The sequence below is a fragment of the Dermacentor andersoni genome, chromosome 9 (genome assembly GCF_023375885.2).
Source record: "Dermacentor andersoni chromosome 9, qqDerAnde1_hic_scaffold, whole genome shotgun sequence".
NCBI lineage: Eukaryota > Metazoa > Arthropoda > Arachnida > Ixodida > Ixodidae > Dermacentor > Dermacentor andersoni.
The window spans coordinates 113,311,219-113,328,770 of record NC_092822.1 but is presented as its reverse complement, the minus strand read 5'-3'; the positions used below and the strand labels follow the sequence as shown (position 1 = coordinate 113,328,770).

Genomic DNA, 17,552 nt, shown 5'->3' with positions numbered 1-17,552 from the left:
GGCTCCAGGTGGAAAGGAACCCGCGGACTGCCCGCGGCCCAAGGTGGTAGCGGTAGGTGGGCGCGATATTTTAGAACACAGCTGCCGCGTGCTCTCCAGAGTCCCTGCCGCTGCCCTCGCCTTCCCAGCACGCCTCCTCGCCGATGCCACAACCCGGGGTAGCAGAGCTCTAGCGCTGCGCGAGGAACGGCGAGGGACGCACCTCTGCAGAGCAGCCTTCTCCTCCGTGGCGCGCGGACCGCGCAGCGCCGCGCAGTAGGAGACACCTGACGTTCGTTCGACAACAGTGCGCGTGACGTACTGAGCGACGACCCCAGGGATCAGCCGGGATCTTGCGCACGCCGCGAGTCCTTCGGAGTTTTCGACCTGTGTTGCGACCGACAGTCTCTATTGTCTCTTCGACCCGGGATTGTGTGTTTGTTCGTGAGACCGTGCATGCTGGCGCGCTAGCGAGCGCGTCCCCATGTCACCCGCGTCGACCCGCGGCAGTGCCTGCTTCGACGCGCCATGAATGTGTGGCCGGGACGGAAGTGACTGAATACGTGGATTCCTAACGCGTTTCTTCGTGCCCTTGTGCCTGGAACTGTGATCGGAGGGCCCCTTTTCGAACCTGCTCCCGGGCCCACTCGCCGCGCGTCATGTCGTCGGTGAGGCGACGTGCCCGGACCCCGATCGGGAGTCCCGCGTACTACAGCAGCTCCGCCTTTTCCGCCTCGTCGTCGCCGTTCGACGTCCCCCCTCGGTCCAGGTCCGCCCTACACCAGAGCTCTTTGGACCTCAGCAAAGCCCGCAACCCGTCACTGTCGCGAAGGCTTAGGGACAGCAGCTGGGGCTCCTCGGAATGCCTGTTCAGACCCAGTTCGTCGGCGTTGGCCTCGACGGCCAACTACGTCCTGTCCAGCCTGGGCGCCGATTTCCAGCGCTGCCGCTCTCCCGCCCGGGGCTTCACGCCGCCGCCGTCGCTGCGGCGGTTGGGGCGTGAGTCCAGCCCGTCTCCCGTGTCCAACTACTACAAGTCTACGTACGCGTCGTCCTGGTACGACGAATACAGGCCCATCCTTCGCGAACGACCCGCCCTCAAGGACTGTCAGCGACCGGCGAGAGGATCAAAGGAGAGGCGTGAGTCTATGGGTATCATTACCAGACACCGGCACGTTGTCAAGTTCAGGGAAGACCCGACTTTGCATGAGTCCAGCCCGGTTGTGTCCCGAACGAGGCAAGATGGCTCTGGTCATAGCACGCGGTCCGTCGACTCTGGTATTGGCAGCTTCAAGGACGGCCAGTCGGTCCAGTCACCGGTCGATCTCGAAGACATGTTGGGCCTCGACGCACCGCCGGTTGTTCTCGAAGAGCTTAGACGTGACTTGCTACCTGTGACACCCGGAGGCAAGGGGGCTGAAGGGAAGCACAGTAACGCTACTCCGACCACACCCCAGAACGACCGCACCGACGACAGCATTGGCAGAAGACGGAGGATGCGGAACCGAACAGTGTCGGAAGAATTACTTAGCTCTGCTACTTCAAGTGTACCTCAAGAAAGTGACAAGTTATCACACTCAAACCACCGCTCGCGTGAGACTACGTCTCAGTCTAACGGTGTTGCAACCGACGGACCCGCACAAAAGCCCGTAGTTGATGGCGAAACGACACCCACGATTGAACTTCCGAAAGTGAGCGAGATATACGAGACTGTGGTTGTGAAACTGAAGAAACCGAAGGGAAAAGGTGCACCCGGTGACGTCAGTCCTGTACCTGATAACGTGGAGAGTGTTGTGCACTGCCTTCCTACGCCAAATGGACACTGTGTTGACGGCAGTGAACAATCAGTAGAAGGAAGGACACGCGAGATATCTCCAGCCGTAGTTACCGTAGAGCTTCTTCCAAAGAAAAATGAGAATGCTGCTCAGGAGGCCACCAATGAAAATAAAACCCCGACTGCTACTGCTGCTAATGCATCACCGGTTGTGAAAAAGGTGCCAAAGACGGGCAAGATCGCTTCTTCTCTGGCTCAGTTAAAAACAGGTCGAAAACCGGAGCAAGATCAAGGTAAAACGAAAAAAGATGCCAAGACTGGACCTCCCAGTCCACAGCCTAAATCTAGTAAGCCGTCGACTCCAGAGTCTCGAGACAAGCCCAAGCTAGTCCACAAAACGGCGCAAGCCGCACCGAAACTGAGCAATCAGGATCAAGCAAAACATAAAATGGAAGACACAAAGCCACCAAGTACCGCAAGTGCACCAGTTTCACAGTCACCCACTTCTAAGCTTGAAACGCACACTGCGCTACAATCCAAAGAGCAAGCATTTAAGGATGCCTCGACATGTCAGAAGTCAGACAGGAAACCTCCATTCCAAACACAGCCGCAAGAAAAGCCGGAATCGAAATCGGCCACTGTGGACAAACTCCGCACTGTTGACACTTCAAAAGCGATGCCTAAGGATGTTGCTGCGCCACCGGTAGTGCTGCCGAAAGTCGTACCTACGAAACCGGACACTACCGACAATGCAACAGCTGTCACAGACACAACTATCAAGAAGCCCGCTCTAGAGATGCTTGAACTGCGCAAGAAAGAGCCACAAGGAAGGCTCGCATTCAAATCCAAAGAGCCTCAAGGAATGCTCGAGCTCAAGAAACGACAGCCAATCCCAATGGGCGCTCCCCCAGAGCCCGCGGTTGCTGCGAAATCTCAAGAGACTGTGCCGCCACCCAAACCCCCTCGGGAGCCTGCGCCTGCTGCTGCGCTTCCGCCCAAGAAAGATGCACCGGTTGCGGTGACGGACAAAGCTCCACCAGCCGGATCGAGACCTGCCGTTCCTACTTCGCTTCCGCAGAAGAAGCGTCCCTCCGCGCTTCTTGAGAAACCTTCGCCGACGTCGGAAAAAGCGCAGCCAACCACTCCACCCCCGCGTGCTGGTTCAGCTGAGGCCAAGACGGATAAGCGCCTCAAAAAGATCAGGCGAAGCAAGGACTCGGAATCGAGCGGCCATTCCGTACCCGCGAGCCCGTCACTTTCGGCCGCACCTTCCCCGCTCGCTTCACCGCAGGTCGAAGCTGCGCCCGCCCCGTGTGTCGGTACACCGCCGGCGACACCCGACACTGGTGAGCCGCCGAGCAAAGCTCCGCGTAAAGTGAAGAAGGTCAAGAAGGCATCCAAGATTAAGATCGCAGGCCTCGCGAGCAGCTCCAGTAGCACTAGCAGCGGCGGTAGCGTGGGCGGTAAGCGAGGCGCCAAGCAGGCGTCCCAGGAACTAGAATCGCCAACCGTCCCCAACGCCGAAGCAGCCGCGAGCGTGCCGAGTTCTCCAGCGCCTCCCAGCGTTCCCCCAACCGCCACCGTTGAAGCGGTGATCGAACCCAAAGCATCGGTTGCTGAACCGTCGCTTCCGGCGGACGTTCAACCGGAGCATGCGGAGCACAAACAGCGAGACGACGAGGCCGTCACTGACGCGTCATGCGGTGAGTTCGGTGGCCCTGTTCTGTTGTTGGCGTCGCCCTTCTCGTGCCCTGGTTCTTTTCTTCAAGGCCGCGGGGAGTCCGAAAATATTGCCCGCCGCCTTGTTGACGCGGTCATCGGCTGCACGCGCAGCGGGTCCGACGGGCAGTCGCCAATAGCCCCGCCCTGCTGAGTTCATTTTCTTTTGTCTTTCTTTTTCAAGATCTTATCTTTTTATTTATTTATTTATTTATTTATTTATTTATTTATTTATTTATTTGTACCTCAAGTACCCCATTTGGGGTTTTACATGTGGAGTGGGCATTTTTAGATCATATGTTCAATGAATGCCTTGAACGATGAATGGCTGGAGTGGTGCACTGCTTCAGCAGGTAGATGATTCCAGTATTTCGCTGTTTGAACGAAGAAGGAATTAAGATAAGCGATGGTGCGAGCTGGAGGGGGATAAACAGCCTTTGAATGGCTATGACGGGATGAAGTGCGATGCGCAGGCGTGATGTCGGTCTGGTGAAGCAGCGAGTGATCAAATTTGTAAAAGAGGCACAGTCTGGCTGTTTTGCGGCGGTGCTCGAGGGTTGGAAAGTTCAGAGATGACTTAAGTTTAGTAACGCTAGTGTGATAAGAGTAGTCAGAATGAATGAACCTTGCAGCACGATTCTGTATGAATTCCAATGCTGTTGCCAGGTTAGATTAGTGTGGAACCCACACTGAGCATCCGTATTCCAGTTTGGGTCGAACGAGTGTCAAATATGCGAGTAGTTTTACTGAGGGGGGAAGAAGACGCAGATTACGGCGCAGGTAGCATAGTAGACGATTGGCATCATTGCTAATGCTGCAAATGTGCGAGGACCAACCGAGGTTATTGGACAAGTTAATACCTAAGCACTCATAAGAAGTCACAGCACATATTTCAGAACCGGTGATAACGTAATTACCTGAAATAAATGATCGGCGACGATGGAAAGTAAGTAGCGACGTTTTTTTGACGTTGAGAGAGATTAGACAATTATTGCACCAAGTTTCAATGACGTTAAGGTCGGACTGGAGAGCACGAGAATCGGCGTCGTTAGTAATAAGACGATCGATTACACAATCATCAGCAAATAAACGAATTTTGGAAGAACAACCTCTTGGTAAGTCGTTAATGTATATTAAGAAGAGTAGTGGCCCCAGGACTGTGCCTTGTGGCACACCGGGGATAACGGGTGATAAATTAGAAGAGCATTGGTTAGCGTAAACCAACTGTTGACGGTTAGTCAGAAAGTGGCGTATCCATTGGAGAACACAAGGGTTGAGATTAAGACGCGATAGTTTTTGGAAGAGCCGTTCATGAGGAACCTTGTCGAAATTCTTTTAAAAATCTAGGAAGAGGGTATGTTATGGGTATGTTTGGGTATGTTTTGATCAAGATGCGAGCTGATGTCATTAACGAAGAAAGCTAGTTGAGTCTCGCAGGGCATGCTATTCTAAAAACCATGTTGATTAGGATTAAAGAAATTAGCGGATTTGAGATAGTTTACAAGATGAGAATAAATTAAATGCTCCATTACTTTGGAACAAACACTGATGAGGGACATTGGACGGTAATTGTGGCACGATGACGATGAGCCTTTTTTTTTGGTACTGGAATTATCGTAACTATTTTCCAGTCTTGCGGCACCACTCCAGATGATAATGATTGTGGGAAGATATGGCACAAAAATACATTAAGATGTGCGCAGTGTTTTTAAGCATATTGGAATTGATACCATTGATGCCGACCGAGGATGTTAATTTGAGGGATTCAGTTAGCTTGGCGATACTATATGCCTCGATTATTTTGTCTGGCATCGTTGGGTTGTTGAGGTAAGGACAGTCTGGGAGGTCAGTGTTAAGTTCAGAAGTGAACACGGAAGAGAAGACAGAGTTTAGTACTTCAGATACTTTATGTTCGGGAACACGGTTATTGCCGCTATCATGTAATAATAATGGATTACGGTTATTTGGGCTTATGTAGTTCCAGAATTGTTCTGGATTGTTTTGCAGCATTTTATGGAGAGCTAGGGATGGGGGAACACACTGAGTTACTGCAGTGTTTATTTGTGAATTTTGGATCTTGGAAGTGAGTATGGTTCAAAATCTTGGGGAAATATTTTTTTACGTGTTCCAATCCTGAGCAGGCGACTAGTGGTTCTCAAGCTTATTGTGAGGCTTAGTCTAGATACACCGCCGTGATGCAACGAGTCATTTCATTAAATTTTCCTGCTTATAAACAATGTTAACAGCTGTTTGTGACGCTGCGGTTGCTATTCCTAAGCACCGTAAGTTGATCTGTAGAATTGGCAGGGGATTTGCATAAATTTGCAAATGCATTTGGGCATGGCACCATAAATGTTTCTGTAAATGATAACGGGTCAACACAGTCGTATCTCTATGAGATGTGGCAACCTATCTGCTCTCACGAAAACTAGAAATGCAGAATATTGATAGCTCAGCTGTGTAGACATATATCTACGATGCTTTGTCACATCATTGATTGCGGTGCCTTATGTTATAGCGTTCGTAATTTCGTAGTTGAAAATATATCCTCGTGAATGTCCCTTCAGTGACCTAATGTAGTCAGCAACTCAGGCATAGAAGAGCCGCTAGTCCTACCTTTTGTACATAAAGTTCGCATGCGCTAGATTAATTTTTCGACAATTGAACTTCTGAAAGAAAATCATGGTGGGGAGGCTTGCAGACTTAAAAGAAAGTAGACTGCTTCAATGCCCGCGATTTACCGAAATTAAGTTTTTCATTACACGAAACTCGAGCATGAAATTGAGGTATAACTTGATTTGAGTTGTACCAGGAAAGTTCGCAGAACGGCTGCAGCTTAGTTTTGATGTTTTAGATTGTTCAACACGAGATCGGAAGCGTTGGCAATGAATATGTCACCGAGCCCCAATCTCGCTTTAGCTGGCGGCTTCAAGTGATACTTGAGCAAAAATATTACATTTAGTAGATCTTTTCTTCGTACCTGAATAGTTTCTTCTGTCAGACCTCATTTTCAAACGATAAAAACCGCTGCAGGTACGTGAAAAACCTAACCCAGGCATGAAAGTGACAAAGAAAGACAAAAGGTTTTTATTAACAAAAAGCAAATAAACAAGTCAGCCCTTATAGTGGGTCCGGGGAGTGCCTGGGTTCGGCCTATTGTTTTGCTTTCCAGCCGGTGTAACAGCAAGCTGTCGTAGATGGACTTCTGATTGGAGGTGGGAAAGCGTCTCTGTTGGATGGATTCAGCTATTTAATGTTCCAAATGACCTACCAGCTCAGCATGGCAGAGCTATTTCGCAGCGAAGATAAGCCAGGAGAGAGAGAGAGACAAAGCGAGTAACAGGCATGGAGGAATAGGCAGAGAGGTTAGCTAGACTGCGTCATTTTACTACCCTACCCTAAGGGAGGGAGAGTGAAAAATAGAGAGAGAACACGTCTGGCTCATTCACACGCATCAAGCAAGGCGTCATGTATTTACGGTAGGGTACTCAAGTCTGCCACCTTTATTTACTACAGAAGTGCTCATGCCGTTTTCTGGGCTGAGGAGCGGTGAGGCCAGGCTTCCAAGGCATTTGCTTCTGCAAAAGAGCGATCGTCCAGTCTATTAAAAGCACACTCAAGAGTCTGGCGTTGCTTGTCGAAGCGGCAACAGTGGTACAAGAGATGATTGATGCTGTATGCATATCGACACCATAGGGCCCGTGGGTGAGACAGCCATTCCAAAGGGGATCGAGTCTGAGACACAAAAAGCCGTGAACGGGTGCTAATTCACCGGCACTAGCACCGCCAGATTTTCCATTCGAAGGTCAAGGCTCCCGTTCCCGACTTCCTGTCTCGGTGTTGAGTCACACCGGATCCCAACAAACAGCGATCACTCTGACTGTCGCTTTTGGAGCGGTGTTCGCGAGCATGCGAGCTTTAGTTTGCAGGCTGTTGACACCGCTGGATCGTCTTTGTTTTGAGACACTGGTCTGCACAGCAGACAACCTGTCAGGAGGGCCTTCAAGGCGTGACGTGCGAGCAGTGTGACGTACTTTCCGCGAATATGTTTTTCTCGATCTAAAAATACGTTCGGAAGAAAGCCGGCGGAGGCGCTCCAAGAAGACACTCGGTGGAAAACAGCAATCACTTCATTACTGTCCGGGCGTTTATCCCATGAGTGTAGCGTTTTCATATACCTGTCACTCACCGGAGCATCTTTTTCTCTGTTTCCTTTTTCCTGTGTTTCTCGGTCAGTGATTCGCTACATGTCTTTGACGATGCGCACAAAGTAGGTAGCGAACTTTCTCGTTGTGGCCTACGTGAACGTATTCTACATGTTTACTTAGAAAATAAAAAAAGAGAGACAGAGAAACAGAGCGAACACCTGTATAAAAAACTAATTATTTCCATTTTGAATTTGATTTATTTTTCATTCCAAGCTTCACTAGTGTTCCGAGCGGCGCTATGCCAACGTTATCAATGCGATCGGTCGGTCGTGAATGGTTCATGATAAGAAAGGAATACAATCTAGCTAAAGGAATCGCTACACTGTACTGGTCTGGCGGGGTTTAAAGGCACGTTTTGTACTATGACCCATATTCACGCGAGAAGCTAACATTTTTGGGCTACGAATGTCCAATATATAAAAAAAATGCCAGTCAATCGTGATGTTGGACTTTTATTAAAGGTGGCAGCCAGCCAATATAAAATACCACTCACGCAGGAAAGGATTTGCGAATGAGGTCTTAGCTTCGTCGTATAAAATTGGCAGGATTAACTGAAACTACCATATCTATTTATCCTGTATGTCCGTGTCATCTTTCATCCTTTCGAAAAGTGTGTGAAGGGAGATCCTATACGTTTGTAGGCCCTTACCTGCGCCCTTCGAGGCACTTATTCGCTAAACTTCTCTGAAATATGTGCCATCCGCGTTTGGCCATCGGTGCAACGATTGTCCCGCTATTTCTCTCATGAAACGCAGGCAGCATTAACGCCGCCCTACCAGCACACTCTCTCGCGTATGATATTTTTTTTGTAAATTGCGGGCAAATCCTTCACAATATGTAGCTTATTTTTCGCTTTTATTGCGATAGCAATTACAGCTACGCTCGCCGAGCATTCCTGCCGTCGGCGCCGCCCTCATCGAATGCCGCGTTGTCATCAGTAGCGCATGCGCGGCTCGCACACTGAATTTTAGAGGGTCTCCAGAGACAGGGAGTGCGTTCGGCTGCAAAAAACGAGAGAGTGCTAAATTGGCTCTATGCCGAAGCAAGGACTGCGTTCTGCCTTCATCAGCTGGCCTGGGCGTTGTAGGCACACATACAATAAAGCACGCTCCTGCTCAGCTATGGTGTGCATGCACTGGTCTGCGCGGAATATGCCCTAAACGTCATACAAACGATACCAATATCTCACCGGCTGCTGACTAACGCCGACGGTTTTCGGCCGGTCTCATCTCGAGCACCGCCGAGTTGCGACATCTGCAACGCAACTGGGGCCGTATTCTGACACGATCCACTTCGGCGATAGTTCGCCGTCAGGCGCGCGCTGATTGGTTGTTTGAGCAAAATCAGACGAGCTACGTCATCCGATGTTGCTCAACCAGCCAATCAGTGGGCGCATGACGGCGAACTATCGCCGAGGCAATAGTATCGCCGAAGTGGATCGTGTCAGAATGCGTCACCTGGCGGCGTTCCTGGCACCACCAGCGTTGTGAGACGCATAGTCTGGCGCTGTTTCTTATGGCCAGACGCAGTTGCACTGCGTGCTGCCTTGCGCCAAGATGTCGTATCGGCATACAGTTAGGTCACAGTCCAAGGAAAGCGAGTGCAACGTTAAGCCTTGCTATTGCTGTCAATGCTTCGCCCTACAGGCGAAGATACCAACTTTTTTCTTCGTTGTCTTTTTTTTTAATGCGTAACGATTCGTGACATACCACCGTGTTAAAATACATACGACAGTGTACACTACGGGCCTGTTCAAGCAGATGAGCGGAGCCCATTCACCAGGGCGATGCGCAAAATGCTCCCTCGCCTAATTCGAGCCAATCCTGATGTTGGACTTATTAATAGAGAAGGCGAATAGCCAATGGAAGAGATCACTTACGAGTTACGAGCGCAAATTATGCAAGATCAGAAAACTTCAAAGGCGATGCAGGACTGGTCGCCCGTGGGTGAGCATAAAGCGCCACTTCCGACGTATCTTCGGCGGGGCTAGAACCTCAATAGTCGTTTTCTTTGTCCGCTTGCAGTGTGTGGATTAGCGCGTTATCGTAGGCATAAACGTGAGCCGCTGAGTTGGTGGCACCACCTAGTGGCGCAGAGCTCAACGAAATAAGAACAGAGCTATTATTGCAATAACCGAATGTATTCCACTTTGCTGGTAGTGTACATTTTCAGCAGCGGTGTAATCGTGAACGCGTTGCCTTTTTAAATGTGTTTGTTTTTTCTTACAAGAACACCCATGAAACACGAATACGTGTCTACAAGGCATTGTGGTTAGACGAAACGTCACAAGATGTCGCCATCAGCGTCCGGTAACCGGTATTACGCAATCGCCAGTACGTAAACCGCCATACCGGACACGCTAAAAATCATGGCTTCTAGGGACTAGGCGTGGACGTAGGCCAGCGCCAGGCGTCATTGAGACGCCAGGAGCGCTACCTATTCTGGGCATTGTGCAATTCAGCTATATTGTTCAATTCGCCATTTTGCCAGTGCTCACACAGCTGCTATGGTCTCCCTGATTCGCTCAAAACGCAAACATGGCGCAATTTGACAACGTGCCCGACTTCAACAAATCTTTATAGCAGCACCTCCGGTGAAGCTCGTTCAGTGCAGAAGTGCGTCAGTGCCGTAGACTTTCGTACTAAAATTACTAGAGGCAACTCTTGAGTTGCGATAGTTGAGCTATACCACGGGAACGATGGTTAGTGCGTCAATATGTCTGATCTTCTCGTTGCCTTAATCTAACGTTCTTGTAGCTGATTCGTCGCCACCTACTCAAGCAACATCGAGACCAGCGCGTCGCAAATAGAACGTTCCCGCCCCGTGTTCGCGGTCGTGGCTTGCTTCGTAGCGCTAGAGCACAACTACTCAAGCTAAGGGTTTCGCTGTGTGAACGTTTATACTGACAAGGACGGGTGGACTGCCATCATGCACGTCTTGCGGTTGCTGCGAGACACTTCACCAACTGATATTGGAGCTTCCCACTTTTAGTGTGCAGCATACGTCGCTAGTTAGGTAATATATCATCTCCTTGAGCTGCGGTGTACGACACTCGACGAATGTTTCTACCCCATGCAGTGGTTCTGCGTCTCAATGAGACGAGGCTAATCGCGCTCTTCTTACTTTTCTAGAAGCAAGTAACTTAGGTTCACGTTTGTAGCTTATTTCTGCCTTCAAATGACAAGACCTCAGGGAATATTTCTTCTATTTCAGCATTCTTTAGTAGCATACCCTGCAGTGACCGGCCATACTGTGCGTGACTTGTAGTGTGTGTTCTGCATTTTTTTTATTTTTCATCTTGCTTTTACTTTCCTATTTCTTCCCCTCCTTCCTATCTTCCAGTTCTATGTTTCTCTTTCATCCTTTCTAGAGAGTAGGAAGGCGTTGTGCCCCTTCCGCTGGCACTTGCCAGCCTGCTCCTGGCTTGCCCTTTCCTGTCAAGTGTACATATGTTTTCAGAACAAATAATGAGGTTCTTTTTTTCTACTAAACCGCACCCAGCCGCATTGGCCTAAATTTTGAAGCAACCCTATTTTTCTAAACGCAGTACTTACGCTATAAGAGTCCGCGCACATGCCTGCTTACTGCGAATTGTTGCGTTTCTAACGCAGTATTTTGTGGAAAATGACGAATTTGTAAACTCACAAAGTCATTTGAAGCCAGAAGGACAAAGTTCAGGTAAATACATGAGCTCAAGGAGGAGTAAAGAGAAAAGTAGAAGGCAGGGAGGTTAACCAGAATAACGTCCGGTTGGCTGCCCTACACCGGGGGAATGGCAAAGGGGAAAACAAAGATCACAGGGAGAGAGAGGAGGGAAGAAAAGAAGGAAATTGCGGCGAGTTCGCTAACGCTTGTGGTCTTACAGAAATTGCATTAATAGTCACAGATGGTCGCACAAACCCGTCGTCCTTAAGAAACACAAAAGCGCCTTCACCGCTTTATGGGCCAACGGGCGATGGGGGCGGTGTTCCAGCAGCACCTGCACAGAAAGCGGCCGATTGTCCAGTTTTTGGAAAGCTTTGGCAAGTTCTCGTCTCTCTAGAGCATATCTTGGACAGTGGCACAGCAGGTGGTCGATGTTTTCTTTGGTGCCACAGACCTCGCATGCTGCACTGTCAGTCACTCCAATTAATGTAGAGTATGCCTTTGTGAAGGCAACTCCTAACCAAAGGCGACAGAGAAGCGCAGCTTCACGTCGAGGAAGTCCGAGTGGGGGTCGGAGTTGCAGGGAGGGGTTTAGTCGATGCAGTCATGTAAGTCGTAAGTTTGGCTAGTTCCACTCGGTCACTGTGAGACTGCGTGCCAGGTGTCGAAGCTGCCTTGCAGCGTCAGTCCTCAAAAGCGGAATTGGAACGCTGTGCTCTTCTTGATGTGCTGTGCGAGCAGCGTTATCGGCGGAATCATTGCCACTGATTCCACAGTGGCCAGGTACCCATTGAAAAACGACCTCGTGACCTTTTCGTTGGACATCATGGTAAAGTTTCACGACTTCGTATGTCAATTGGTCATGACATCCGTGTCGGAGAACTGACTGCGTGCACTGTAATGCCGGTTTTGAATCACAGAACACAGCCCATTTTCGAGGTCTTTCAGAATCAATGAATTCCAGTGCTCGACGCAGGGCCGTTAGTTCTGCCTTCGTTGAGGTCGTGACATGCGATGTCTTGAACCGCAGTGTCATTCCTCGCGTTGGTATAACCACGGCACCACCAGAACTGCACGATGTAGTCGATCCATCGGTATAGATGTGCACATGGTTGCTGTACTTTTCATGCAGAAGAAGTAAGCTCAGCTGTTTTAGAGCAGGGGTCGGTAGATCTGTCTTCTTCTGTAGTCCTGGAATCATTATATGTACTTGTGGACGGCTCAAACACCCTAGAGGAAACGCTGGCTTGGCCGAAGGTGCGTACCCTGAAGTAAACGACGCACGATGTGCACTGACAATACCTCTAAATGTCGAGCAGGGCCTTGCAGCAGTGAGGCTCGCCAAGTGGTGGGAAAGGGTCCTAGCATAATGCCTGAGATGCATACGCATTGTCTCAACGGTAATGTGCGTCGTGATTGGGTAATCCTGCGCAAAGGCAATGGTTTCAGCCGTTGATGCACTGCGTGGTAAGCCAAGACATATCTTATGGGCTTGGGCTTGAATACTCTGAATCGTACACAGGTTAGTCTTGCAGGTGTTGGATATTGCAGGCAGGCTGTATCGCAGGAATCCAACGAACAACGCCATGTACAGCTGTAACATAGCGTGTATAGATACTCCCCAACTTTTTCCTGCAAGGAACCTGAACAGGTGACAGATAGCAGTCAGCCGCTTTTTCACGTAATTGACGTGCGGAGTCCAAGACAGGTCTCTGTCAATTACGACTCCCAAGAACCTGTGACTTCTGCTGTATGGTATAAGTTGTCCGTTAATAGATACGCCGTAACCAGACATTGGCTTCCTCGTGAATGCCACCATTGCGCCCTTTCCGCATGAAATTTCAAGTCCTTGTTCACGAAGGTAGCAAGATGTCATTGTTGCTGCTTTCTGAAGCCGAGCGCGAAGCTGAAGTCGTGTCACACCTGATGCCCAAATGCAGATGTTGTCCGCATAGATGTAAAGTCGTACGGTGCTTGGCAGGTAGTAAACTAATCCACTGAGGCTGAGATTGAAAAGAGTCGGGCTAAGCACTCCGCCTTGACGGACTCCTCGGCTACCGTAATGCTCGGATGTCGGGCCATTTTCTGTGTGCACGTAGAATGGTCTCCTCTGTAAGTTGTTGTACACCCACATATACATCTTACCACAAAGTCCGACGGCTTCTAACGTGCTAAGGATGGCTTCACGGGTGACATTATCATAAGCTCCTTTAGCGTCTAGAAACAGAGCAGCAGATAGTCGCTTACAGGCTTTTTGGTGTTGCACAAATGTTATCAAGTCAACAACGCTGTCTGTTGACGAACGGCCCCGTCTAAATCCGGCCATAACATAATTCACAAGCTAGCCGAGCTGCCACAGTTGCAACAACCCTAGGCTACTAGAAGTTTCCTCTAATAGTTTTGTAAGGAACTCTATGAACCGTGCCAGATAACAGCACCGGTGCTCGACGCAAACGAATAGCGATAAGCATGGCAAGAGTTCCTGGCGTCCCGTATTCGAGGAGAAACCGGCGAGGAAATGCTTCACCTTAGCGGAAACTGGCGCCATGACGGTGCTGAGATGCATGTCCGCAGTTTTCTTCAGTCCTAGCAATCGTTCATTTGTCTCGGGAAACATCGCACGTTGTTTAGATTTGCACCGTCACGCTGGCAGCGTGGAGGACAAGAAAGCTGCGATCACCGACGTTAAGTAATAACGTTTTAACTGATAACGCTACCGGGAACGACGTTCAACTTCCGTTCACAGCTCGCTTCAAGGCATTGCGGTACCGACAAGCTGTCAGGGTGGCCCAGGATGATTTATCACCTTTCGCGCCCTTTAAAGTCTAAACGAAGTGAACAGGAAGGGTATTGTAGCGCAAGTGCACTTTTTATAGCGGTTTAAATTTTTGTCTTTCAATGAAAATCAACATAATCACCATAATAAGATGTTAATAAGGATGGCATTGGTTTTGCCTGAATAATAGAGTACACTAAACATTAGAAGTTGTACAATGTGGCAGCAAGCAGCAACACATACTTCATAAGGCTGAAAAGCCTTATGACGTCGTTTCTTCTAATGCTACGATTCATTTTGCTATTATTGTTTCTATTGAGCGAAATAGAGTAGCCATCACCATTATAGCGTGTCTACGTTTCCTTCTTTCTTATTTTCACTTTATTGAAAAGAACATCCCATCCAAATTATCAATATATTCTACCATTGCCGTTCAGCGTGAGGGTGCAAGTTGCACCCTGCATCCCCCCTGAAAACAAGTGCCGCAGCTCACCATGCTGACGAATACCGCTGCACGCCATGCATAAGACAGATTGCAGATCAGCCTTAAACAGCCGTTGTTTTTAAGAAAAGTGCAAGACACCAAGTATGTCTTCCTCCATAGCATCCTGTTATCGCTATTTCTCCCTCTTCAACCCGACTTCTTGGCAAATACGCGCGTCGCGAAAACTTCAACAGCAAAACACCCACACACAACACACACACACACACACACACACACACACACACACACACACACACACACACACACACACACACACACACACACACACACACACGCACACGCGCACGCACACGCACACGCACACGCACACACACGCACACACGCACACGCACACACACACGTGCACCATTCATACGTCGCCTCAAATGCGCGGATACAGTGCAATCTGACAAAAAAAAGATATCATCGTGGTGATCCTCTCAAACGAGTGCTTTCGCAGTTGGCCATAGACATGATCGATGGCCACTCTGCGAACAGTAAGCCGGCAAAGAGAGGCCCACAACTCGCGGGCGTTCCTCTTTCTTTCTTTTTTCTTTGGCAACCGCGCGTGCGTGGCACAGGCGTGAACAGCACGCGGTTCAGGAACTCGGCGACTTCGACGTTACGCGGAGGACATTACGGCACCGCTTACGTAACGCGCGCAGTGCATCGCCCGCGCGGAAACTAAAAACCCGCCGATGTGGTCGTCGTCCTGTCCGCACCACGGTGCATCCAGTTGCGGCTCGCCGGTCCGCTTCGCGCGCTCCTTTGAGCCCGCCAACCGTTGGCTTCAGCCGGGCGAGCGACAGCGGAGACTGACATGCCTCGGCTGCTTGGAACGTCACCAAGAAGCGTGCTTGCATGGGAGGGCGCGAACGCCATTTTTTACGCATTCTTCGCCTCCCCCGTCGCGCGCACCGCTCCTTCACCGAGAAGGGTAGCTGGGGCAGCCGGGCAGAATAGAGTGGCGGAGAGAGAGAAAGAGAGCGAATCTTTCCAGCAACGCACAACCAGTTCCTCGCTATAGTGACGCGAACCATGCACCTAGCGCCATTTTGGGTACCAAGGACGCAGCACGTAGAAAATCCTCGCTAAATAACCGTTGCGTTGCTACTCAGCGTAATCGCGTAATTAATGAAAGGCACTGTGCCGCGTTATTTTTCGCTTCGCTTGCGGAATGACTCCGCTACAGCGGGAAAAGGAGAGAGGAGAACATTTGTGAGTAACGCTGATGGCGGCGCTATTTCGCAGCGTAGCGACGCACTTTGTTTTCTTTAGTTTGCTTCACGCGAAAGGGAAGAGCAGATGCTGCAATAAAATGCGCAGTAGTTTGAGGAAGTGACCGCCCCTCGATAAGCAGAAACAAACAGCTGATCTAATCTGGCGTGTTTTATTTATGTGTTTATTTATTTTGTTTTTTACTAGCCTCAGAACCTGAATGCAATACTAAATGTAGTAATGTGGGGCTGATATTTGTTCTCACAAGCTCATATAACATAACAAGTGCTACATGAATGCAATTCCATTTCTTTGAGCCACGCTTCGCGCTAATTAGGTATGGCATCTGGGTCGCTTTGTAAAATATTAGTATCGTTATCGTTGTGTTGGTAATTTTCCGAAATACAACATTATATAGCTTGTAAATAACTACACATTATCAGAAACAAAATCTTGAAGGTTGATATATTTCAAGACGAGTTGGTGACGTAAAAGGTGCCCCCGTCATACTCCAGAGTGGACACGCTATGTAGAAGTCAGTTTTCATTTCACGCAACAAGTTGTGACGCTAAGACAGGAAGTACTCGACCCAGTTAAAGAGATGAGAATCGATATTTAAATGACTTCGCTTGAAGGCAGGTAGTTTGTCACCCACATTACGAAATGCTTTAGTGTAGCCAACGAAATTCTAACGAGACAAAGTGCAGCTGTATAAAACTGAGTGAAGTTAGTGACTGAAATTGCCTTTTAGAAGGCAATTGACTTACCAGAGATATTTTTTGTGTAATGCCACATTCAGCAAAACAAAACATGGAAGTTTCCATACAAAGAAACAATTGTACAACTATGGCAACAAAGTGTGTTCAAGCACTCAACAAGGAATGCTGGTTAGCTCTTTCAGAGTTAATGACGTACCGGTACGTTTCCATGTTTCTGCCCCTCCATGTTCCTCTTGATGCTCCTTTTGTCAGATAGAAATGAGAGGACCACACCGAGAGAGAATTTGACATTATTTGTGCCATATTTACATTTATGCACAACCGAAAATGAGCCGTTGTGTTTGTTTTATGTTATCCATGAAAAAAACCTGATGCCCGCCACTCAGATGGTTAATACCATACTTGTAAATTGGATAACTTCCTGGTCTATAGTGTACAGGAATGTGATAGGTGTAGATCGACTCCTCAAAACTTTTCAGAACGTTAGGAAGTAGTACAAAACGTGCTTATTAAATATGTTCGTTAATTAGGTAGGTAACAGGCGAGTTGCGATCAATCTCCATTCTGCCGTGCATTCGGTAAAATAGCTATTTGGTCAGTACAAGGCAAGTGTTGCGACCGAAAGATTGTAACTCAACAGCTAAACTTAGTAGTTACGCTATCTCAAGATGTGTTGAGAGCGATACAGTGCGAACGCTGCTTCACTTCAAATTGAGATTAGGGGTGCGTTTAAAACCATTCGTCTCCCTGAGAAGCAAGCATTAAAGTTACGCGTGCGAAGATAACGGGCCTGAGTATAAGCATCACGGATGGTACGGCTATAGAGGCGCCGACGCCGGATGATGTCCACACAGAAAATATTTCTGATTACGTCCTCGACATTTAAACCACCTCTGGTTTATAATTGCCGAAACCCAACAGCTCTGGCGGAAACTAAGTACCGCAGCACCATGGTATGGTAATTATGGGTGTATGCGTGACACTGGCATCTGACCCTAGCTATCTAGGCAACTATTTCGCGAAGATTTAT

General features: G+C 48.9%; 1 protein-coding gene across 3 annotated transcripts in view; it reads left to right on the top strand.

The window, feature by feature from the left end:
- Positions 1-17,552, top strand: part of LOC126529608 (putative protein kinase C delta type homolog) — a 647,502-nt gene that overhangs the window by 502,753 nt on the left and 127,197 nt on the right. Inside the window, exon 1 of one of the 3 annotated variants that reach the window (XM_050177123.3) lies at positions 2,645-3,456. The exons of the other annotated variants lie outside the window; for them this stretch is intronic. Coding sequence (XP_050033080.2) covers positions 2,649-3,456 — 808 coding nt within the window. The 5' untranslated portion in view covers positions 2,645-2,648. Of the gene's footprint in view, positions 1-2,644; positions 3,457-17,552 lie in introns of those variants that run through there. 3 annotated transcript variants of the gene reach the window in all.